This window comes from Salvelinus namaycush, chromosome 15, assembly GCF_016432855.1.
Source record: "Salvelinus namaycush isolate Seneca chromosome 15, SaNama_1.0, whole genome shotgun sequence".
NCBI lineage: Eukaryota > Metazoa > Chordata > Actinopteri > Salmoniformes > Salmonidae > Salvelinus > Salvelinus namaycush.
Genome location: NC_052321.1, coordinates 31934251 through 31959107, shown reverse-complemented (window position 1 = coordinate 31959107; position 24857 = coordinate 31934251). Strand labels below are relative to the sequence as shown.

The 24857-nt window shown below is 42.5% G+C and overlaps 2 protein-coding genes across 4 annotated transcripts in view; one reads left to right on the top strand and one right to left on the bottom strand.

Moving 5' to 3' along the window:
• The window catches only part of ap4s1 (adaptor related protein complex 4 subunit sigma 1), a 4490-nt gene extending 4131 nt beyond the window's left edge, over positions 1-359 (bottom strand). The window contains exon 1 of the mRNA XM_039009757.1: positions 178-359. The gene's annotated coding sequence lies outside the window, so the exon portion shown is untranslated. The remainder of the gene's footprint in view (positions 1-177) is intronic.
• Positions 1-24857, top strand: part of strn3 (striatin, calmodulin binding protein 3) — a 25462-nt gene extending 605 nt beyond the window's left edge. The window contains exons 1-16 of one of the 3 annotated variants that reach the window (XR_005478226.1): positions 13330-13888; positions 14139-14212; positions 14299-14380; positions 14668-14844; positions 15143-15278; positions 15686-15827; positions 18382-18518; positions 18952-19127; positions 19236-19283; positions 19455-19576; positions 19843-20010; positions 21245-21385; positions 22405-22512; positions 22747-22833; positions 23042-23390; positions 23529-24857. Coding sequence is in view for 2 of the 3 variants with exons in the window: in XM_039009755.1 (XP_038865683.1) it covers positions 13458-13888; positions 14139-14212; positions 14299-14380; positions 14668-14844; positions 15143-15278; positions 15686-15827; positions 18382-18518; positions 18952-19127; positions 19236-19283; positions 19455-19576; positions 19843-20010; positions 21245-21385; positions 22405-22512; positions 22747-22833; positions 23042-23211 (2199 nt within the window). In the remaining variant the exon portion in view is untranslated. Of the gene's footprint in view, positions 1-13329; positions 13889-14138; positions 14213-14298; positions 14381-14667; positions 14845-15142; positions 15279-15685; positions 15828-18381; positions 18519-18951; positions 19128-19235; positions 19284-19454; positions 19577-19842; positions 20011-21244; positions 21386-22404; positions 22513-22746; positions 22834-23041 lie in introns of those variants that run through there. The other 2 variants (XM_039009756.1, XM_039009755.1) reach the window with 2 other exon arrangements.

The following is a 24857-nucleotide window of genomic DNA, read 5'->3' as shown; positions in this document are numbered from 1 at the left end:
CATGCTTCGATAGCAAGTGAACGTCCTACTATAGTGTGTCCAGTTAGATAACAAATAGTTAGCCACGGGAATCAGTTAACTGGCTGGATAACATTAGCTTAGCACCGGCTGACAAATGCTGGCTAGATAGTATGTGATAAAGTGGAATATCAAGTTGATTTGTTTGCAATGTCTTACCCGTAGTTTTATGAATACCGTTCACTCTTGCTGCTGTGCTACTTATTTAGTCGTTTCATTTTAGAGAGTCGTTGAAATACAGAAGGCTCTAATCAAACCGAATCCAGCTGACTGTCAACTAATCTCTGAGAGCAGCCATTTTGGTTTGGTCATTATGGCGACAACTTGGCTGGGTCCTCTTGAGTCACCGACAGGCTAGCCGATGTTAGCTAGTTAACTAAAACATATTGAAAAGGGATACATCCCATATTGTTGATCATATAAAGTCTGCAATCTTTTTAACTTAAAGTTTTTTTTAAAATAAATAAATAAATGAAAAATAAACATGTAGTCTGATGCCATTTGGATGGTTTGTGCATGTTGTTAGCAAGCTAACATAAACAAAGTTAGCTAGCTAGCTAACTGTCACAAGGCCCCAGACACAGTCTGACACACTGCACTGTCATTTACGATCGAACAAGTAAAACAATTCGCTTTAGGCTTAGTCAGCAATCTAGCTACATAACTTTTAGAATTCACTTTTGTGTCACGGATGTGATCTTGGTCAATTTAATAAAGTTTTTCCGTTGTGGTTTATTTTATGACATTTTGACATGTTTTATAAAATGACATCAGCTAACGTTATCTGACCTGTCGAGACTACCTGGCAGTCTTGCAGATATGAAAGTGAATGTTGGTTCAGTGTTGTGATTGTATTAAGAAATGTGGAGGTGTTGAAATGCAAGCAGTGCCAGAGAGAGTATAGTACTTGTATTGTTTGAACACACCCCACTCCAGACAGTTGAAGTGGGACCGAGAGACTGAAAAACAGCTTCTATCTCAAGGCCATCAGTTAAACAGCCATCACTAACATAGAGAGGCTGCTGCCAACATGCAGGCTCACATCTCTGCCCACTTAAATAAATGGACTTAATAAAGGTGTCACTTTAAATAACACCACTTTAATAATGTTTACATATCCTACATTACTCATCTCATATGTATATACTGTATTCTATACCATCTACTGCATCTTGCCTATGCCGCACGCCATTGCTAATCCTTATAAGTATATGTACATATTCTATTCATCCCTTTACATTTGTGTGTGTATAAGGTAGTTGTTGTGAATTTGTTAGATTACTGTTAGATATTACTGCATAGTCGGAACTAGAAGCACAAGCATTTCGCTACACTCATTAACATCTGCTAACCATGTGTATGCGACCAATAAGATTTGATTTGATTTTGATTTGAGTGGTGGCAGATGGGAGGTTGACTCCCCCTGTACTGACTTGCTCAGTGACACATACCTTCAGCATGACTCTCACTCTGCACACTGATTCAAGGCCTACCAGTCAATAGATTGGAATGGATATAAGGCTGCACAGGCTTCTGCATCCCTGTAGCCACGGTCTGTCTGTGCCCCCCCCCAGGACTAGTGAAGCGACAACTAGATGTCATGACCCTGTAGAGGATTGATTGTCTCACTAGATGGCCAGAAAATTAGCAAGTTTTAGTTATGTTAGGGTTCATGTACAGTAACAAAAATATCTTTATATAAATGTATTCACAGATTTTTCATTATTTTTACTGTTTTCTACATTGTAGAATACATAGTAGTGAAGACAACAATGCTATGAAATAACAAATATGGAATCATGTAGTAAAAAGTGTTAAACCAAAATATTAGGTTCTTCAAAGTAGCCAACCTTTGCCTTGACAGCGTTGCAAATCCTTGGCATTTCTCTCAACCAGCTTCACCTGGAATGCTTTTCCAACTGTCTTGAAGGAGTTCCCACATAGGCTAAACACTTGTTGGCTGCTTTTCCTTCACTCTGCGGGCCAACTCATCCCAAACTATCTCAATTAGGTTGTCGGATGATTGTGGAGGCCAGGTCATCTGATGCAGCGCTCCATCACTCTCCTTCTTGGTCAAATAGCCCTTACACAGCCTGGAGGTGTGTTGGGTCATTGTCCTGTTGAAAACAAATGATAGTCCCACTAAGCACAAACCAGATGGGATGGCGTATCGCTGCAGAATACTGTGGTAGCCATGCTGGTTAAGTGTTCCTTGAATTCTAAATATCACAGACAGTGTCACCAGCAAAGCTCCATCACACCTCCTCCTCCATGCTCCACGGTGGGAACCACACATGTGGAGATCATCCGTTCACCAACTCGGAGTCTCACAAAGACACGGTGGTTGGAACCAAAAATCTCAAATTTGGACTCATAATGAAGGAAAGAAATTCCACAAATTAACCTGTTAATTGAAATGCATTCTAGGTGACTAACTCATGAAGCTGGTTGAGAGAATGCCAACAGTGTGCGAAGCTGTCATCAAGGCAACGGGTGGCTACTTTGAAGAATCTAAAATATAAATATATTTAGATTTGTTTAACACTAATTTTGGGTTACTACATGATTCCATATGTGTTATTTCAAAGTTTTGATGTCTTCACTATTATTCTACAATGTAGAAAATTGTACAAATAAAGAAAAACCCTTGAAGAAGGTGTGTCAACTTTTGACTGGTACTGTGTGTGTGTTGTATGTATGTATTTTACAGTTAAAGATCAATATGATTACAGTGAAGATCAATATGATAGTTACTTGTCTTGTCAACAGAAATAACTAGTATGACCTGCCTAATTTGCCATAAGATGCTGTAATATTGTTCAACTTTGTATTGATAAAACAACATGCATTTTACATTAATGAAGCAAGCCTAGATTATTTTGGTCAGCTGCACCTCCTATTGGGTGAGTTGCTTTGCGATTCATCCACATCAATCAGGGCAGTCAGCCCTGTTAGCACAAATCACACCAAGCCTGGAAATAAACGCTATCTGGGTTAAATCTAACTTTATAGGTCACTAAGAATGCCAGGGCATATTTAGAACCATTCTTATGCGCTCTGCTCTTCCTTTGCCCTGGCTGTAGAAGACAGACAGAGGAATGGCAGCCTGACCGAGCCCTTTTCTTTCTGTTTAGAATCTGTCTGTGGAAATAAAGAATATCATTATTAACACGGAGAGGCAGTGACTGTTGTATTTGGGTTTTATTTTTTTGTATGTTGAGGCTGAGTGTTTTACCACAAGGAAAGTTTGACAGGATTGGTGTTTGTTATCCTACTGATACAATGTATTTGTTTTCATTATGGATCCCCATTACAGCTACTTTTCCTGGGGTCCAGCAACATAAGACAGTTACATACAGTATTAAAATGACATTACATTTCATACCACTCCACCACCACATATTACAATACAACATCCATGTGCACATGTGTGTAGAGTGTGTGTCTGTGCCTGTCTGTGTCTCTTCACACTTACATAAAAAAAAAAAAATCTACTGCTTGCTTCAGTTACCTGATGTGGATGTAGCCATGGCACTGTGTAGTACTGTGCGCCTCCCATAGTCTGTTCTGTTCACCTCCCATAGTCTGTATGTATGGGTGTCTGAGCTGTGTGCTAGTAGTTTAAACAGACAGCTTGGTGCATTCAGCGTGTCAACACTTCTTACAAAAACAAGTAATGATGAAGTGAATCTCTCCTCCACTTTGAGCCATGAGAGATTTACATGCATATCATTAATGTTAGCTCTCATGTACATTTAAGGGCCAACCGTGCTGCCCTGTTCTGAGCCAATTGTAATTTTCCAAGGCCCCTGTTTGTGGCACCTGACTACACGACTGAACAGTAGTCCAGGTGTGACAACTAGAGCCTGTAGGACTTTGTTGATAGTGTTGTTAAAAAGGCAGGGTAGCACTTTTTATTATGGGCACACTTCTCCCCATCTTAGCTACTGTTGTATCAACACGTTTTGACCATGACAGTTTACAATCCAGGGTCACCTCAACTTGCAAAATTTCCACATTATTTATTACAAGATTTAGTTGAGGTTTAGTGAATGATTTGTCCCAAGTACAATGCTTTTAGTTTTTGAAATATTTAGGACTAACTTATATTATTCCTTGCCACCCATTCTGAAACTAACTGCAGCTCTTTGTTAAGTGTAGTAGCTGACGTGTATCGTGTTGAGTCATCCGTATACATAGCCACACTGGCTTTACTCAAGGCCAGCGGTCATTAGTAAAGATTGAAAAATGTAAGGGGCCTAGACAGCTGCCCTGGGGAATTCCTGATTCTACCTGGATTATGTTGGAGAGGCTTCCATTTAAAGAACACCCTCTGTGTTCTGTTAGACAGGTAACTCTTTATCCACGATATAAGAGGGGGTGTAAAGCCATAACACGTACGTTTTTCCTTCAGCAGATTATGATCGATAATGTCAAAAGCCACACTGAAGTCTTAACAAAACAGCTCTTGCTATCTTTTTATTATAATTTCTCAGCCAATCATCAGTCATTTGTGTATGTGCTGTGCTTGTTGAATGTCCTTCCCTATAAGCGTGCTGAAAGTCTGTCAATTTGTTTACAGTAAAATAGCATTGAATCTGGTCAAACACAAATGTTTCCCCAATGTAGTTCTATCTTGTTGAAATTGAAATCACTAACTCAATGTAGGCCTATGTTCATAGTGTGTGTGTGCAGTCAGTGTCTTATTCACATCATTCTTTCATTGTGCTTGATTTGGTGGTCATTTTCCACTAGGCCTCAGGTGTTTCCTTAGGACTGGTGCACTACTATATCAATACTCTCTATCCCTAAAACATCTGTGCTAATTAGACCACTGAAATGTTCTTCCACAGGTCTTTCTTGATTATGCATAACATCTGTAAGTAGATGAGCTGAAAATAGCGGTTCCACTTAATAGTCTACCTTGGCTGCTGAAAACGGTCCGAACTGTGAAAACATTTGACAGTTTCTGACATTTTTTATGTTTAAAAAAAAAATATTTCCTCTATTTAACTAGGCACGTCAGTTAAGAACAAATCCTTGATAGCTCGAGGATTCGATCTAGCATCCTTTCGGTTACTGGCCCAACGCTCTAACCACTAGGCTACCTGCCGCCATGGTTGTGAAACATTGATTGATTGAAATTATGATTTCACTGATTGTACTCTTTTTATTTGTTGATTATTGATGAAAGATGGCTTGTACACTAAGCCACATAAACAAGTAGACAGACAGGCAAATCTAAAATACACTTGGATACATTTAGGACTGTGTGAATAGGCCTAAGCAGTGTTCCTTTGCAGTGAAGTGGTAGGTATATGTTATGTCGGTGATGACAAAGCTCTAAAAGTCGGCCATTATTTTTGCACCCATTTACAGGACAGCTGTACAGCGGGTAATGTGTTGTGAGTAGGCCATGTCTATTCCTGCTCCAATACAGTCCATTACTTTGTCAGCCTGTTAATTTGGGTCTGTGAGCTCACTGTATCCCCAGACTGACCGTTACACATCTCAACCCTGTGACCTCACACGTACGTAGCAGCTAGGCCGATACTGGCTTTGCTAGCTGTGCTGGGATTGGTCCAAGGGCGGTGTTGCAAGGGTGGTCTGAGGGCAGGGGGGATTTCCACAGCTTTTAGCAGAAGTGCTTTAACAGGAATTAGGATCGTTGTGGCAATTTGATCTCTGATAGTGTACTTACTGTATTTGGATGGGCTGGGAATTTCCAGAGACCTCACGATATTATCACGGTACTTAGGTGACGATACGATATGTATTGCGATTCGATATTGTGATTGGATGTTCTAAACATAATGCTCACTATAGAAGCACTACACCCCCTTGAACTTTTTTCACATTTTGTTGCAAGGCAAAGTGGGATTGAAATATATTTTAATTAATTATTTTTGTCAATGATCTCCCCAAAATACTCCATCAAAGTGAAAAGGTAATTCTACAAATTAATACAAATTAAATTACTAAAATATATATTTTTTGCATAAGTATTCATCCCCTTTGTTTTGGGAAGCAACATTTGGCTTAACAAATCACATAAGTTATATGAACTCACTTTGTGTGAAATAATAGCTGACACGATTTTTGTATGACTACCTGATTGAGGGGTTGGGTTAAATGTCTTTCCCCTTCCTCTGTCCCCCATACATACATCAAGTATTGAATTTCATGCACAGATTCAACTGCAAAGACCAGGGAGCTTTTATAAAAGCCTCATGAAGAAGGGCAGTGATTGGTAGATGGGTAAAAATAACAAATCAGACATTGACTATATCTTGAAGCACAGTCAATTTAATAATTATGCTGTGGATGATTTATTAAACAACCACACAGACACATCAAAAATGCAGTTGTCCTTCTGAACTGAGCTGCAGGATGGGAAGAAAACTGCAAAGGGATGTCACCATGAGGCCATTGGTGATTTGAAAACGGCTACAGAGTTCAGTGGCTGTGATGGGGGGAAAACTGAGGATGGATCAACAACATTGTAGTGACTCCACAATAATGACCTAAAAGAAGTGAAAAGAAGAATTAAAAATATACCTGGTTCAGTCTGCTTTACACCAGATACTGGGAGATGAATTCACCTTTCAGCAGAACAATAACTTTAAACACAAGGTCAATCTAAACTGGAGTTGCTTACCAAGAAGACGGTGAATGTTCCTGAGTGACCAAGTAACAGTTTTGACACAAATTGACTTAAATCTATGGCAAGACTTGAAAGTCGCTGTCTAGCCATGATCCCCAACAACTTAAAGAGCTTGAAGAATTTTTAAAAAGAATAATGGGAAAATATTGATACTTACCCAACAAGACTTACAGCTGTAGTTGGTGATTCTAACATGTATTGACTCAGGGGGGTGAAAACTGATCTAATCAAGATATATTACTGTTTTATTTTTCATTCATCTTCTAGAAAAACTTAAATTATTCCACTTTGACAATAGAGTATTTTGTGTAGATCGTTGCCAGAAAATGACAATTAAATCTGTTTTAATCCCACTTTGTAACACAATAAAATGTGAAGACATCCACAGAGTGTGTAGACTTTCTGTAAGCACTGTATGTCTGCTGCAGAGAGACGATGGCGCATGAGAAAACGAGTTTTGATCAGTCAAGAAAATAAAAGTGCTGAAAACATGTTGACTCGCTAGTTAAAAAGAAGATGGAGAACAAGCTATAGGACGAAAAATACCACAGTTGTGGCGCAGGTACAGCCAACTAGTGCTAATTAACGCTACCTAACAAAAGCATACAGTACCAGTATAAAGTTTGGACACCTACTCATTCAAGGGTTTTTATTAATATTTACTGTTTTTACACCACCTCCATGCTTCACGGTGGAAACCACACATGCTGAGATCCATCAGTTCACCTACTCTGCGTCTCACAAAGACACGGCGGCCAAAAATCTCAAATTTGGACTCCACCGGTCTAATGTCCATTGCTCATGTTTCTTGGCCCAAGCAAGTCTCTTCTTATTATTGGTGTCCTTTAGTAGTGGTTTCTTTGCAGCAATTAGACCATGAAGGCCTGATTTACATAGTCTCCTCTGAACAGTTGATGTTGAGATGTGTCTGTTACTTGAACTCTGAAGCATTTATTTGGGCTGCAATTTCTGAGGCTGGTAACTCCTAGTGAACGTATCCTCTTCAGTAGAGGTAACCCTGGGTCTTCCTTTCCTGTGGCGGTCCTCATGAGAGCCAGTTTCATCATAGCGCTTGATGGGTTTTGCGACTGCACTTGAAGAAACCTTCAAAGTTCTTGAAATTTTCCAGATTGACTGACCTTCATGTTTTAAAGTAATGGACTGTTGTTTATCTTTGCTTATTTGAGCTGTTCTTGCCATGATATGGACTTGGTCTGTTAGCCCTATTTGGTATCTTCTGTATACCACCCCTAACTTGTCACAACACAAATGATTGGCTCAAATGCATTAAGAAGGAAAGAAATTCCACAAATGATCTTTTAACACGGCACACCTGTTAATTGAAATGCATTCCAGGTAACTACCTCATGAATTCTAATTGATTTAACCTTTATTTAACTATGCAAGTAAGTTAAGACCAAATACTTATTTACAATGACGACCTACCCCGACCAAACCCGGACGACGCTGGGCCAATTGTGCGCCGCCCTATGGGATTCCCAATCACGACCAGATGTGATGCAGCCTGGAAGCTGGTTGAGAGAATGCCAAGAGTGTGCAAAGCTGTCATCAAGGCAAAGGGTGGCTATATTTTGATTTGTTTAACACTTTTTTTTGGTTACTACATGATTCCATATGTGTTATTTCATAGTGTTGATGTCCTCACTATTATTCTACAATGTAGAAAATAGTAAAACTAAAGAAAAACCCTGAAATGAGTAGGTATGTCCAAGCTTTTGACTGGTACTGTATATATTTGTTTGCGATACTTGGAGTCAAAGTATCTAAATAATATTGTGTTAAGTAATGAACGACCCCCCCCCCCCCCCCCCCCCCATCACTAGCCTATATTCGTCAGGCTTGCCACTCTGCCTGCTCTCCTATAAGAGATATTGAAGTGAAGTTAACAAATAGCTCAATTAGTAGTAATGTAGTATTCCCTACATTAAAGAGCGACTGCGCTTAAAAAGCAACTTCTCATTTTGGAAACGGCTTATGTGGTATCTGAGTCAAACATTTACAGTGCGTTCGGAAGGTTTTCAGACCCCTTGACTTGTTCCACATTTTGTTACGTTGCAGCCTTATTCTAAAATGGATTAAATTGTCCCCCCCTCAATCTACACACACTACCCCATAATGACCAAGCAAAAACAGGTTTTTAGAATTTTTTGCAAATGTATAAATAAAATAAACTGATCACATTTACATAAAAATTCTGACCTTTTACTCGGTACTTTGTTGAAGCACCTTTTGGCAGCAATTACAGCCTCGAGTCTTCTTGGGTACAACGCTACAAGCTTGGCACATGCACTTGGGGAGTTTCTCACATTCTTCTCTGCAGATCCTCTCAAGCTCTGTCAGGTTGGATGGGGAGCTTCACTGCAGAGCTATTTTCAGGTCTCCAGAGATGTTCGACTTGTCCCGAAGCCACTTCTGGCTTGTCTTGGCTGTGTGCTTAGGGTCATTGTCCCATTGGAAGGTGAACCTTCGCCCCAGTCTGAGGTCCTGAGTGCTCTGGAGCAAGTTTTCATCAAGTATCTCTCTGTACTTTGCTCTGTTTATCTTTCCCTTGATCCTGACTAGTCTCCCAGTCCCTCCTGCTGAAAAACATCCCCGCAGCATGATGCTGCCACCACCACGCTTAACCGTAGGGATGGTGCCAGGTTTCCTCCAGATGTGACATTTGGCATTCAGGCCAAAGAGTTCAATCTAGGTTTCGTCAGACCAGAGAATCTTGTTTGTCATGGTCTGGGAGTCTTTAGGTGTCTTTTTTGCTTTGACATGCACTGTCAACTGTGGGACCTTATATAGACAGGTGTGCCTTTCCAAATTATGTCCAATCAATTGAATTTACCCCAGGTGGACTCCAAGTTGTAGAAACATCTCAAGGAGGTTCACTGGAAACCGGATGCATCTGCGCTCAATTTCAAGTCTCATAGCAAAGGGTCTGAATACTTATGTAAATATGGTATGTTTTTTTATTTGTAATCAATGTGCAAACATTTCTAAACCGGTTTTCACTTTGTCATTATGGAGTATTGTGTATAGATTGAGGTAACAATATATATTTAATTCATTTTAGAATAAGGCTGTAACATAATAAAACGTGGACAAAGTCAAAGGGTTTGAATACTTTCCAAATGCACTGTATTCTGGTGTCAATGTACTACAAAGTGTACAGTTGGTTTGACATTTGATATCCCTATGTTGCTTGTTAGGGGACCGTCAGTAAATTACACAATGTACACGGAACAATATTTTGGTGGTCAATAGCTCCAAATTTCTATGAGTTATCCTCAAACCAACTATACATTTTAGAAATTCATATGCAAATATTGAAACCATTTAATGAGACAACTAAAATATGTGCAACATGAAAATATTGTCCATTTACATTGTGTAATTTATTGACTGTCCCAAACTAGCCCCAGAGAAAGACTAGACAATGTCAAACCAAATTTGCCACTGTCTTACACCAGCTGGCTGAAGCTAATTGGCGAAAGAAGTTAGCTAGCACTAGCTAGACTAGGTGACTTCAAGACCAGAGGTGTATTCATTACGTCTTGCAACGGTAACCTTTTACCTTTTTTAAGAACCAAACGGAAGCACAAAAAAAAGAAAATGGAATGAAAGGGGGAGGGACCTACTTGATTTTGTCCAATAGAAACTTGTTTTTGTTGCAAAACATTTTCTGTTTGGAGTAAACGGTTTCTGTTGCAGAATCGCTGTAATGAATACACCCCTGGTTAGGCTTTTTGAAGTTATCTAGGGTGAGTGACTGACTAACTAACTGTGTATCGTTTTGGCAGAGTGGATGTACAAACACTTGCCATGTGCGAACACACACCCACATGAAACCACCCTCTTTTGTATTCAGTCATGGCCGCTGCACATGTTAATGACCAAACCCAAAATGTTTAGTTGAATGTTGTAGCCAGCTGTATCTGCTGAGGTAGTAGCTAGTAGCATGCTTGTGTAACAGACTGCTACGTCCCCTGGCTGTTGAACTAGATCCAGTTTGTCCACAGAAAAAGACAAATGTAAACAGCTGTTCGTTCAGCTGAACCTCCTCCTCCCTTTAGCCAACTTCAACTGGCCAGACCTGAGACCTCCCATGCTTATGGTCCCAGCAAGACCTTCATTTAGCACTTTGACTTGTACACCGAGGTGGAAAACTTTAGAAAATATACAAAATATTAGTTCTTATACAGTAATTGTTCTATTTAAGAGATCTGATCTCCGTTGACTGAAGTGAATCCTATGTTGAAAATTGACCCCAGTTCTTCATGTAGAGAGCTGGGTCTCCTACTCCTTGAATGTGTACTCAATTTTGTCTTATTTTATTATTGCGAGGGAGTGACTGGACCAGGCGACTCAGTGGTTCAGATCAACCGTAGTGTTTTCATAGCCGGTATGATCTAGCTGCTAGCCGGTGGCACTTTACCCGTCTGGCACTTTCTCCGTCTCCATGACTACGGCATGAATGTTGGCCTCCAGTTTACCTGCCGAACAACTGGGTTGCTATGGGCACCATGACACCCCAGCAGTCGAGAGGGGGTTTAGGGCAGCTGACTAAAAATACCCCCTGCCTGCTACCCTTTAAACGGCATTGGGTGTCACAGCTGCTCAGTGCTCACGAGCAGCACAGAGTTGAGCAGGAGAAGAGGGCCAGCTAAATAGTGCTGTATGAATTGAACACCCTTACAGGGGTGATCCTACTAGAGGCCCAAGTTACAACCTGGGCCTGCTGCTCTGTTGATCCCAGGAGCGACAGACACTGCTAATTGCACTCCTACTTTGACTCACCAGGCCTATACCAAGGTTTCCCCAATTCATCTGTGCCTATACCTTTTTGTATGTTTGTTTAGGCCTTTTTTTTTTTTTTTTTTTTAATACATCCAGTGTCTCTTTCAAATACAGTGCCTTCAGAAGGTATTCACACCCCTTGACTTTTTCCACATTTTGTTGTGTTACAAGTTGGGATTAAATTGATTTCATTTTCATTTTGTCAACTATTTACACAAAATACTGGTGTCAAAGTGGAAGAAAATTTATATTTTTTCTTTAAAGAAATTATGAAAAATAAAACACTAATATATCTTGATTACATAAGAATTCAACCTCCTGAGTCAATACATTTTAGAATGACCTTTGGTAGTGATTACAGCTGTGAGTCTTTCTGGGTAAGTCTAAGAGCTTTGCACACCTGGATTGTTCAAAATTTTCATTTTTCTTTTTCAGAATTCTTCAATCTGTCAAATTGGTTGTTGATCATTGCTAGGCAACCATTTTCAAGTCTTGCCATAGATGTTCAAACAGATTTAAGTCAACTGTAGCTCAGCCACTCAGGAACATTCACTGTCGTCTTGGTAAGCAACTCGTGTAGATTTGGCCTTGTGTTTTAGGTTATTGTCCTGCTGAAAGGTGAATTAATCTCCCAGTGTCTGGTGGAAAGCAGACTGAACCAGGTTTGCTGTAGGATTTTATCTGTGCTTAGCTCCATTCCATTTCTTTTTTTATCCTGAAAAACTCCCTAGTCCTTAATGATTACAAGCATACCCATAACATGATGAAGCCATCACTATGCTTGAAAATATGGAGAGTGGTACTCCATAATGTGTTGTATTGGATTTGCCCCAAACACAACTTTTTGTCATGAATACAAAGTGTTAATTGCTTAACCAAATTTATTTTTTCAGTTTTACTTTAGTGCCTATTGCAAACAGGATGCATGTTTTGGAATATTTTTTAAATTCTGTACAGGCTTCCTCCTTTTCACTCTGTCAATTAGGTTAGTATTGTGGAGTAACTACAATGTTGATCCATCCTCAGGGATCCATCCAATGTGGTTGAATCTGTTTGAAATTCACTGCTCGACTGAGGGACCTTACAGATAATTGTATGTGTGGGGTAGAGGTGAGATAGTCATTATGTTAAACACTATTATTGCGCACAGAGTGAGTCCATGCAACTTATGTGACTTGTTAAGCACATTTTTACTGCAGAACTTATTTAGGCTTGCCATAAAGGATTTGAATAATTATTGACTCAAGACATTTCAGATTTTCATTTTTAATTCATTTGTAAAAAATAAAATAAAAAATTGAAAAACATAATTACACTTTGACATTATGGGGTATTGTGTGTAGGTCAGTGACAAAGAAATCAGAATGTAATCCATTTTAAATTCAGGCTGTAACATAGCAAATTGTGGAAAAAGTCAAGGGGTGTGAATACTTTCTGAAGGCACTGTATGTGTGGAGTCAATAGCTGGTACAGTAGGCCCCTACATGGGGTTTGTTTGTGTACATAATTAACATTTAATTTGATACAAGGCTTTGATGGAGTCATTAATGAATGGAATATGAAGACAAGAAGAAGAGTGCTGTGGCAGTAGTAGGTGATGTAATAGTCATTGCTGCCACTGTTATTCATCTGTTTTAATAATTCAGTAGACATGACATGCCTATTACTTCAGTGGGAAAGATTGTTTATTTATAAAATATATATATATATATATAATAAAAAAAATTAAAAAAAATGTTTTACCTCTTTTTTTTCTCCCCAATTTCGGAATATCCAATTGGTAGTTAGTCTTGTCCCATCGCTTCAACTCCTGTACGGACTCAGGAGAGGCGAAGGTCGAGAGCCATTTGTCCTCCGAAACACGACCCTGCCAAGCCGCACTGCTTCTTGAAACACTGCTCGCACGGAAGCCAGCCAACACCAATGTGTTGGAGGAAACGCCAGACAACTGGCGACCGTGTCAGCGTGCATGCGCCCGGCCCTTCACAGGAGTCGCTATGAGCGCCATGGGAAAAGGACATCCCGGCCGGCCAAAGCCTCTACTAACCTGGACGACGCTGGGCCAATTGTGCGCCGCCTCGTGGGTCACCCGGTCGCGGCCGGCTGCGACAGCCCAGGATCGAACCTGGGTCTGCAGTGTGCGCCACTCGGGAGGCCCACGGAAAGATTGGTGTTTGATACGCCACAAAAGATGACCTTAACATTTTGTAGAGCTTTTAAAGTTGTGCGTAAATTATTGGCTTTAACGGCAGAACCGTCAACTTATAAATGTTTTCTCCTTGTTTTTTTCCCCCAGGCTCGAATAGCATTCCTACAAGGAGAAAGGAAAGGTCAAGAAAATGTAAAGAATGATCTAGTTAGAAGAATAAAGATGTTAGAATATGCATTAAAGCAAGAACGGTGAGTGTATAGCTTCTCTCTTTAACTTGAGGCAATAACTTTGATATGAGGCCAAGTTCAATCTGTCTCTTTGGCCATTGTATGCACATTTTGTGTGTAACTGCAATCAGTGGAGGCTGCTGAGGGGAGGACGACTCCGTTCCAGCTATTACTATGAGCCGTCCTCCCCTCAGCAGCCTCCACTGACTGCAATGTAGAATTTATTATCTCATCACATTTACTGAACTCTTTCATTTGTCTTCTCTACCAGAGCAAAATACCATAAATTAAAATATGGAACAGAATTAAATCAAGGTGAAGTTAAGATGCCTAACTTTGAACCAGGTACGGACCTCTCCTCTCTCAACTGCTATAAAATGAAATTAATAGAATATGTTGACATACAGTGGTTTCTTCCGTGTTGTTTGCAGAAGATACCAAAGACACAGAGGTCCCTGCTGTACCCCAGAACAGTCAGCTGACGTGGAAACAGGGCAGACAGCTCCTCAGACAGTGAGTACTCCGACACAGCATACCTATAGGGCCTCGCATCCAGCTAGCATTCTAACACGTTTATAGAACAAGATGAATTCCCATCAGGGTCTGTATTCATAGAGCGTCTCATCATGCTGATCAAGGATCAGGTCCCCCTAGTCCATGTAATCTTATTCCTTATGCTCTAAAATGTCAAACTGATCCTTGATCAGCATTCCTGCTCTGGGAAGCTTTAGGTACACCGGCCCAGGTTTATTTAGCTAGCTAAGTAATTTGGATGTGTAATTCTGTTTCTGTCCCAACAGATATCTTCAGGAAGTAGGTTACACGGACACAATACTAGATGTACGGTCTCAGAGAGTGCGTTCGTTACTGGGCCTATCCGGCTCGGAGCAGAACGGCTCTGTGGAAAAGAAAAACCTGGAGCTGATCCTCAACGGAGGGGAGTCTCCAGCCAAACCAAAGGGACAAGATATGAAAAGGTAGGTTGTTAGGCCTCATCTGATCCTGCACACTGCCAATCACTTCAGTGAAGATCCAACTGACACAATGTTCACTTTTCCTGACCAAACTGAAATCACGCTCTCCACTTTTCCTGGCACCTTCCTAAATAGCAGATTTCTGATGGATTCTGCACATTGTGCCTCTGTGTACTCAGAACAGTATGCTCTGAATAGCATTAGCCACATCATCCATTCTGTTTCATTTAATTTACTAATGAAATCATTTGCAGTGCCGCCCGCATTGCTCTAAATAGTTTTTTTCAAACTGTTTTTCTAGGAATCCAGGAGACGTTCTGGAAACATTTAACTTCTTAGAAAACGCAGACGACAGTGATGAAGATGACGATGAGGAGGGAGACCTGATGGAGGATATAGACAGCGGCAAACACACAATAAAAAAACATAAGATAAAGGTGAAGACCTCTTTGCTTCAGCCGATTTACATCTGACCGTGTGTGAAAAGCCCCTTACTAATGTTGTAAATATACTGCCAGTGTCGGCACTGTGTACATGGTTGTAATAATGGCTTACTAAGAGCAATACTTGGCTCTTGACTTGTATCCTCAGATCTGATGATGAATGTTGATAGTCATCAAGAGAGAACCTTTAAATGCCTGCTGTGTAAAAGGGTTCACCACAATTTTAAATTCGGTACATGAGCATGTGGAAGGAAAATACCAACCACCCGGTCTCCTTTTATTTGACAAGTATTGTTATTATATACAAGTGTTATTATATACAAGTATCGTATTAACTGTGTACTGTATTTGATGATCCCAGTGTGCCAGACCTGGTGGCTGACTGTTTGTCCTCTGTCCAGGTTGGGAACGAGGGCCTGGCCTCTGACCTTCCAGACGATCCCGACACGGAGGAGGCTCTGAAAGAGTTTGACTTTCTGGTGAATGCCGAGGATGGAGAGGGAGCAGGGGAGGCCAGGAGTTCAGGGGATGGGACCGAATGGGGTAAGAGAGTATAACATACCTCCTGCTGAGAACCAGCCTATACCCCATTTTGTCCCCATGTACATTTGGCATAAATGCAGCTATTTGTATCAATGAAAATGTAGTGTTAGCCTGCATGGGTGTTGGGTAGAGGAACTGTGGCTTGGACAGCGCTAGTGTGTGTGTTAGATATGTATTCCTCTACCTATCTGTGGGCCAGTGGTAGACATGTATTCCTCTACCCATCTGTGGGCCAGTGGTAGACATGTATTCCTCTACCTATCTGTGGGCCAGTGGTAGACATGTATTCCTCTACCCATCTGTGGGCCAGTGGTAGACATGTATTCCTCTACCTATCTGTGGGCCAGTGGTAGACATGTATTCCTCTACCTATCTGTGGGCCAGTGGTAGACATGTATTCCTCTACCCATCTGTGGGCCAGTGGTAGACATGTATTCCTCTACCTATCTGTGGGCCAGTGGTAGACATGTATTCCTCTACCTATCTGTGGGCCAGTGGTAGACATGTATTCCTCTACCTATCTGTGGGCCAGTGGTAGACATGTATTCCTCTACCTATCTGTGGGCCAGTGGTAGACATGTATTCCTCTACCTATCTGTGGGCCAGTGGTAGACATGTATTCCTCTACCTATCTGTGGGCCAGTGGTAGACATGTATTCCTCTACCTATCTGTGGGCCAGTGGTAGACATGTATTCCTCTACCTATCTGTGGGCCAGTGGTAGACATGTATTCCTCTACCTATCTGTGGGCCAGTGGTAGACATGTATTCCTCTACCTATCTGTGGGCCAGTGGTAGACATGTATTCCTCTACCTATCTGTGGGCCAGTGGTAGACATGTATTCCTCTACCTATCTGTGGGCCAGTGGTAGACATGTATTCCTCTACCTATCTGTGGGCCAGTGGTAGACATGTATTCCTCTACCTATCTGTGGGCCAGTGGTAGACATGTATTCCTCTACCTATCTGTGGGCCAGTGGTAGACATGTATTCCTCTACCTATCTGTGGGCCAGTGGTAGACATGTATTCCTCTACCTATCTGTGGGCCAGTGGTAGACATGTATTCCTCTACCTATCTGTGGGCCAGTGGTAGACATGTATTCCTCTACCTATCTGTGGGCCAGTGGTAGACATGTATTCCTCTACCTATCTGTGGGCCAGTGGTAGACATGTATTCCTCTACCTATCTGTGGGCCAGTGGTAGACATGTATTCCTCTACCTATCTGTGGGCCAGTGGTAGACATGTATTCCTCTACCTATCTGTGGGCCAGTGGTAGACATGTATTCCTCTACCTATCTGTGGGCCAGTGGTAGACATGTATTCCTCTACCTATCTGTGGGCCAGTGGTAGACATGTATTCCTCTACCTATCTGTGGGCCAGTGGTAGACATGTATTCCTCTACCTATCTGTGGGCCAGTGGTAGACATGTATTCCTCTACCTATCTGTGGGCCAGTGGTAGACATGTATTCCTCTACCTATCTGTGGGCCAGTGGTAGACATGTATTCCTCTACCTATCTGTGGGCCAGTGGTAGACATGTATTCCTCTACCTATCTGTGGGCCAGTGGTAGACATGTATTCCTCTACCCATCTGTGGGCCAGTGGTAGACATGTATTCCTCTACCCATCTGTGGGCCAGTGGTAGACATGTATTCCTCTACCCATCTGTGGGCCAGTGGTAGACATGTATTCCTCTACCCATCTGTGGGCCAGTGGTAGACATGTATTCCTCTACCCATCTGTGGGCCAGTGGTAGACATGTATTCCTCTACCCATCTGTGGGCCAGTGGTAGACATGTATTCCTCTACCTAGCTGTGGGCCAGTGGTAGACATGTATTCCTCTACCTAGCTGTGGGCCAGTGGTAGACATGTATTCCTCTACCTATCTGTGGGCCAGTGGTAGATATAACTGAACTATTGAGTAGTGGAGCGTGTATTCTGATCTGATGGCCTACCCTGTGCTATCTCAGTCACGCCAATGCTGTGTCAGCATTCCTCCTCACTTGTGCACAGGATATTCTGAGCCCTCCCCTGGCCCTGCCACACACCTAACTGCTGCTGCGTGCCCTGCTCAAAATCCCAGCCTGTCGGTTCAGTCACACTACCCTCAGCACAACCCTCCACAGTGGCCGAGAGAAAGGGTTGCATACAGAGCACCAGTCAGACCCACTAGAAATGAAATGAATCCCATTCTGTACAGTGCTGGTCTTATTTTTCATGTCTTTTTTTTGCAAGGGGCCTAACCTGTGTTGTTGCTTCTCCTTCTTCTCTCTTCTCTTTCATCGCATGTCTCATTGTTATTCACTCAAGGTTTTGACTTCTACCCAGTGAAATACTTTCTACTATGTTAGACATAAAAACCTCTCTAGCCATGTCACTAAGTCAATCCGCTTAGTGTGTGCTCTGCAGTCTTGCCATGCGGGGGAATGTTTTAGCACCCCACTGAGAGGCTGAGCTCTTTGTTTACTAAGCACGTCCAACCTGAGCTCTTTGTCTAGGTGTGGCCTGTATGTCGTTTACTAAACCTCCTCTTCTCCGTCCTATTCTTAGCCGAGCCCTTACCTTTTCCTTCGGGCGGGGGCAAGTCCTTTATCATTGGCTCTGATGACGTGTTGGAGAGTTTCCTGGGCCTGGGAGACCTGGCTGACCTCACCGTCTCCAACGATGAGGCTGACTACAGCTATGATGTAAGCAACTGTCAGCCCTGAACCATGACCCCCTGAACAGCACCAACCCCTCACTGAACCTTTCTCTCCTCCTGTACCCCTCCCTGCCTCTCCTCCTGAACCCATCTCTCCTCCTGTACCCTCCCTGCCTTTCTCTCTCCTCCTGAACCCTCCCTGATCCTCTCTCCTCCGCCTCAACCACCTCACACACACAAAGCGTTGAGAAAGCGGAAGGTTCTCTAGCTTTGAAAGTTAGTCAGAATGACATATGTTCATTAGGGGCTTCATTAGGAAGTGGAGGGGCTTGCCGTGCTCAAGTAGTCCTAGTGCGTTACATCCTCCAGTGCTGTTAGCCCCCCTAGCTAACTCACCACCAACCTGTCTCTATTTTTCACTCCACAGTTGTTTAAAGTTGCTGTTCTCTTTTCCTCCCCTGTCCTGTGTCTATTTTTAGCTGCCAGCCAATAAGGACACATTCAGGAAGACGTGGAATCCCAAGTACACCCTGCGCAGCCACTTTGACGGGGTCAGGGCTCTGGCCTTCCATCCTGTAGAGCCTGTCCTGGTCACTGTGTCTGAGGACCACACACTCAAACTGTGGAACCTGCAGAAGACCGTACCTGCCAAAAAGTACACACACTGTTTGCACTGTTGGATTATCTTGTCATTATGGAATGTCTCATTAAATAAAAATTGGTCCGAGAAACCTTTTTAAAGACCTCTCTGTTTCTTCTTTAGAAGTGCCTATTTCGATGTGGAGCCCATTTACACATTCAGAGCCCATGTGTAAGTATCTAATAACCAGAAGGAACTGTGGTAATTTTTTTGAATAATACGATAAAACTATTTTCAATCAATCAGTAAAACTGTTTTGCATATGGCTTTCTCTCACTGTATAAGGATTGTTAGTAGGCACTATTACATGTCACCTTTCTGAGACGCCTTTCCTCTCCTCAGTGGGCCTGTGCTGTCCCTGGCTATGAGTTCCAGTGGAGAGCAGTGTTACAGTGGAGGGATTGACCACACAATACAGTGCTGGAACATCCCCAGCTCCAACGTAGACCCTTATGACACCTACGGTAAGGTTGACACATCCGCAGCCCCTCTTTAGCGTGGCCAATGTATCTGTCTAGCCTCTGTGCCTTCAGACATTGACCACCGTGACAGAAGTCAGGAATACTTGAATTGATCCATCATATTATTTGAATTGATGAGTAGACTTCTATTATTTTATTATTTTCTCCCTTCATTTTATTCCAATCGCACCCTTGAGTAATCAAAGAGCTGTTTTTCCTCTCTTATTGTATGGGTATCACTGACCCTGTCCCCTCCTCCAACACCTCAGACCCCAGCGTCCTGGCTGGAACCTGGCTGGGCCACACAGACGCTGTGTGGGGGCTGGCCTACAGCGGGATCAAGAACCGCCTGCTGTCCTGCTCCGCAGACGGAACCGTCAAGCTGTGGAACCCCCAGGAGAAGAACCCATGCATCAGCACTTACAACGCAGAGAAAGGTGAGGACACAGGACATAGAAGTAGGCTTAGAACACAGGACATAGAAGTAGGCTTAGGACACAGGACATAGAAGTAGGCTTAGGACACAGGACATAGAAGTAGGCTTAGGACACAGGACATAGAAGTAGGCTTAGGACACAGGACATGGAAGTAGGCTTAGGACACAGGACATGGAAGTAGGCTTAGGACACAGGACATGGAAGTAGGCTTAGGACACAGGACATAGAAGTAGGCTTAGGACACAGGACATAGAAGTAGGCTTAGGACACAGGACATAGAAGTAGGCTTAGGACACAGGACATAGAAGTAGGCTTAGGACACAGGACATAGAAGTAGGCTTAGGACACAGGACATAGAAGTAGGCTTAGGACACAGGACATAGAAGTAGGCTTAGGACACAGGACATGGAAGTAGGCTTAGAACACAGGACATGGAAGTAGGCTTAGGACACAGGACATGGAAGTAGGCTTAGGACACAGGACATGGAAGTAGGCTTAGGACACAGGACATGGAAGTAGGCTTAGGACACAGGACATAGAAGTAGGCTTAGAACACAGGACATGGAAGTAGGCTTAGGACACAGGACATGGAAGTAGGCTTAGGACACAGGACATAGAAGTAGGCTTAGGACACAGGACATAGAAGTCACAGTATTACACAGTATTAAGGCCCTATAGCTTACTGATGTCCATTTCTCTTACGCCTTGATCACGCTGACAGCGTCATTGCGTTTTGATACACCAGAAGTACATTCATTTCCAATGGAACTCTGCGTTTGCCTTTAGCGTTGCAGAGGCAGTGCGTTCTGTATGGCGCGTACGTTGGATTTATCGAACGTGTGCGTCAAACTGTGTGCGTAGATGGCTTGACAGAAATGATAGCAGAAGGCGAATGATGAACTTTCGTTGCACACTTATCCAGATGATGCTGCGTACCATTTTGAGTAAAAAGTCATTGTAATTGTGAATTTTATATCAGATGTCTTTCATCTGCTCCCTTCATCTAAGAGAAATCCATTTGGTAAGAATAGATTTGACAGCCATACAATCCAAATGCTACGCACTTTAACTTCCCCAGTAGTGTGGGGAGCTCGTTTTTCACACGGACATAACATGACAATGGCACTTGACTGCGGCCCTGTGTCAAGTGGCCACGGTCGGACAGTGGAGGTGCGAAAGGCTCTTCAACTGGTGTGTGTGCGTGTGTGTGTGTGTGTGTGCGTGTGCGCGGCAGAACACGGCATCCCCACGGCGGTGGACTTCAATGGCTGTGACCCCGCCCACATGGTGGCGTCCTTCAACACGGGCAACGCTGTGATCTATGACCTGGAGACGTCCCAGGCTGCCGTGGTGTTCGCCTGTCAGGGGGAGAACAGTAAGTCTATTGCACCTATCATTTAGCAGGACTACAACAACCCTAGACCAGAGCCTTTCATCATTTAGCAGCAGGACTACAACAACCCTAGACCAGAGCCTTTCATCATTTAGCAGGACTACAACAACCCTAGACCAGAGCCTTTCATCATTTAGCAGCAGGACTACAACAACCCTAGACCAGAGCCTTTCATCATTTAGCAGCAGGACTACAACAACCCTAGACCAGAGCCTTTCATCATTTAGCAGCAGGACTACAACAACCCTAGACCAGAGCCTTTCATCATTTAGCAGCAGGACTACAACAACTCTAGACCAGAGCCTTTCATCATTTAGCAGCAGGACTACAACAACCCTAGACCAGAGCCTTTCATCATTTAGCAGCAGGACTACAACAACCCTAGACCAGAGCCTTTCATCATTTAGCAGCAGGACTACAACAACCCTAGACCAGAGCCTTTCACCATTTAGCAGGAGGACTACAACAACCCTAGACCAGAGCCTTTCACCATTTAGCAGGAGGACTACAACAACCCTAGACCAGAGCCTTTCACCATTTAGCAGGAGGACTACAACAACTCTAGACCAGAGCCTTTCATCATTTAGCAGGAGGACTACAACAACCCTAGACCAGAGCCTTTCACCATTTAGCAGCAGGACTACAACGACCCTAGACCAGAGCCTTTCAACACAACCAGGGAGACTATGGGCCATAAGCTCAGTTAGAAAGGGGAGTACATATAGAATGACTTACTGAATTACATTTTCTATGGGGGATTATGGGTATACAGAAACATGTTATGTGAAAATCAAGTAAATACTGGGTAACATTATAAATAAGACTCCCTGAATAATATTAACTGCTAATGATATGGTTGCTTTTTCTTCTTTCTATAGATATCTCGTATATCCTAGACTACTAACTTTGTACACAGTTTTAATGGTCTGTCCTCATTTCGGGTGTTAATAGTATTAATAGTGAATGTGTTGTGACCCATTCTCTCACCTGTGTGTTTTCAGCTCTGCCTGGAGCCAACCACATCAACAAGGTAGTGAGTCACCCCACCCTGCCTGTCACCATCACGGCCCATGAGGACAGGGACATCAAGTTCTTTGACAATAAATCAGGTACGTGAACAGGAGAGGACAGTGTTCAGCTAGCTACTCTGACTGACTGACTAGCTCAGTGAATCAGAGCCTAGATGGGAGAATGACTAAGACCAGTCATATATAGAGAGTTAGGACTGTTTTGTACATGTTCTGTCATCTGTCTGTCATACAGTATCTCTGTACTGACTGTTACGTCTCGGTCTGTCTGCCATATCGCTGTACTGACTTGTGTATGTCTGTCCTGTTGTGTAGGTAAAGTGATCCATGCGATGGTGGCCCACCTGGATGCTGTCACCAGCCTGGCTGTGGATCCCAACGGGATCTACCTGATGTCAGGAAGTAAGTACAAGCAACGTAGCTGTGGGGAACTTTTAAAAGGCAGCATTCGGTGGTCACCAGCTTACAGTTCTGATTCTAAGACTAGTATCAATATTCTTCTACAACATTTGTATCCTATGACAACACACTCATGTAACATTGTGGTCGTGCTGATATCCAGAGAGAACATGGCTGATCCTACATTCCGTTCCTTGTTGCTCCTCTGTAGGCCACGACTGTTCAATCCGTCTGTGGAACCTGGACAGTAAGACCTGTGTGCAGGAGATCACTGCCCACCGCATGAAGTCTGACGAGTCAATCTATGACGTTGCCTTCCACCCGTCTAAGGCATACATAGCAAGTGCGGGGGCCGACGCCCTGGCCAAAGTATTTGTGTAGTAGACAAGCTCTGCCAGACTGAGCTGAGCGTGTAGACACAAAGAAAGAATAGACTGCTTCACTGCCCTGTGTAACGAGAGTAGCATTTTATAACACTACATTGAAGCTGCCTCCCTCCATCCCTATTGAACTCTACACCTGACAGAAACCAGGTGCCAAGGGGACTTATGCCAGGCATGGTGAGTGGAGGAGCGACCAATCAGTTGTATCTGTTTTCAAACACAAAAACATTTAACTGTAATTTACTCTAAGTTAAAACAAGCCAGTGTATGTAGCCTTTTGACTAGGTTTGAGCTGAGCTAATATCTGTCCTGTAGGTATACTTCAGTGACCATGGACGGAGTGGCTGTCGTATGCGTCAGACAGTGGGTCGTCAGAGAGAGGTCAGGACTGGGTCATGTCTTTTAATCTGATTCACACAACTGGGCTGACCCCGACCATACTGAACTGGCTTAGATATGATCTTTTCACATTGTTCTTTTCACCACGTTTCCAGTAACTATGGTGGATTTGTGACCAGGCCAGTACAGCTCAGCTTGGCTCGCTAGTGTGAAAAGGGTATTTAACGGGACGTGGCCACAGCCCCTGGTGGGCTGACCGGGAGACCCTGCGGCGTGGATTCAGTTCATGCTGAACACGAGTCACAGGCGTCCACTCAACCATGTAGCGAGAGAAAAATAATATGAAATATAAGTCAATCAACTTCACTTTAGCGTAGGTTACATGACATTTTTGTGTAAAAAATAAAATATAGTTTTTATAATCCTTTTTATATAAATATAGTCTGTCATAACAGCACTGAAAAAATTGTTTAAAAAAAAAAAGGGAATATTTATTCCTGGTTTGAACCCTCCATCACAACTCATGCTGTCCTCCACAACTGATCTGACTTATTTTCCCCGTCACAGAAAACACTCGCTGATCTCGCCCTTCCTAACCCTAGGATGCTATCTCTTACATTGCTTTGACACCGTCCTGTCACGGCAGTAAAGACTAGGACTAAAAGAAGCCCATTTAATGGCTTCCTGAGAGCTCTTTTTAAATAAACTGCAGCCTCCTATCACTATGTGATATGTTTGTACACCTTACTGTATTTGAGTTTATTTATCACAGGTTATTAGACATCTTAATACTATTTATTTCACTTTCTGTTAGTCTTATCCGTTCAACTACATACACGGCCCAAGGATCTCCTATAAGATCAAGTGAAACTGTAAATACAAAACAAGTGAAACCTGATGTCAGTCTGAGGTATAGACTGCCTTATTCTGTTAAATCACTGCTTTGAAGCAAGCATGGAGTGTAATTGTTTCTCTTTATTAAGGGATTGGAATAGCAAACGTAAGATTAATCACGACTCAATGTTTTGTTTGATTGTACTATTTTCCTTTTATCTTGCAAAACTGTTATTTTCAAACGTACGGTGTAGCCAAGTCTTTTTTTTGTTTCTGTCATGCATGATTAATACAATCAAGACTTTTTTTTTTTGACTTCCAAGAAAAGGTTCTGATCAGTTTGCGAATTTTTATGTTTTGTAAGGTTTTTGATTCGCAAACTATGAATCAGCAGATTTTAAAGATTGTACCACATTCAACAGTTCAAAAGTAATGTATATAAAATGTCTATAATAAATATTAATTGGTGTA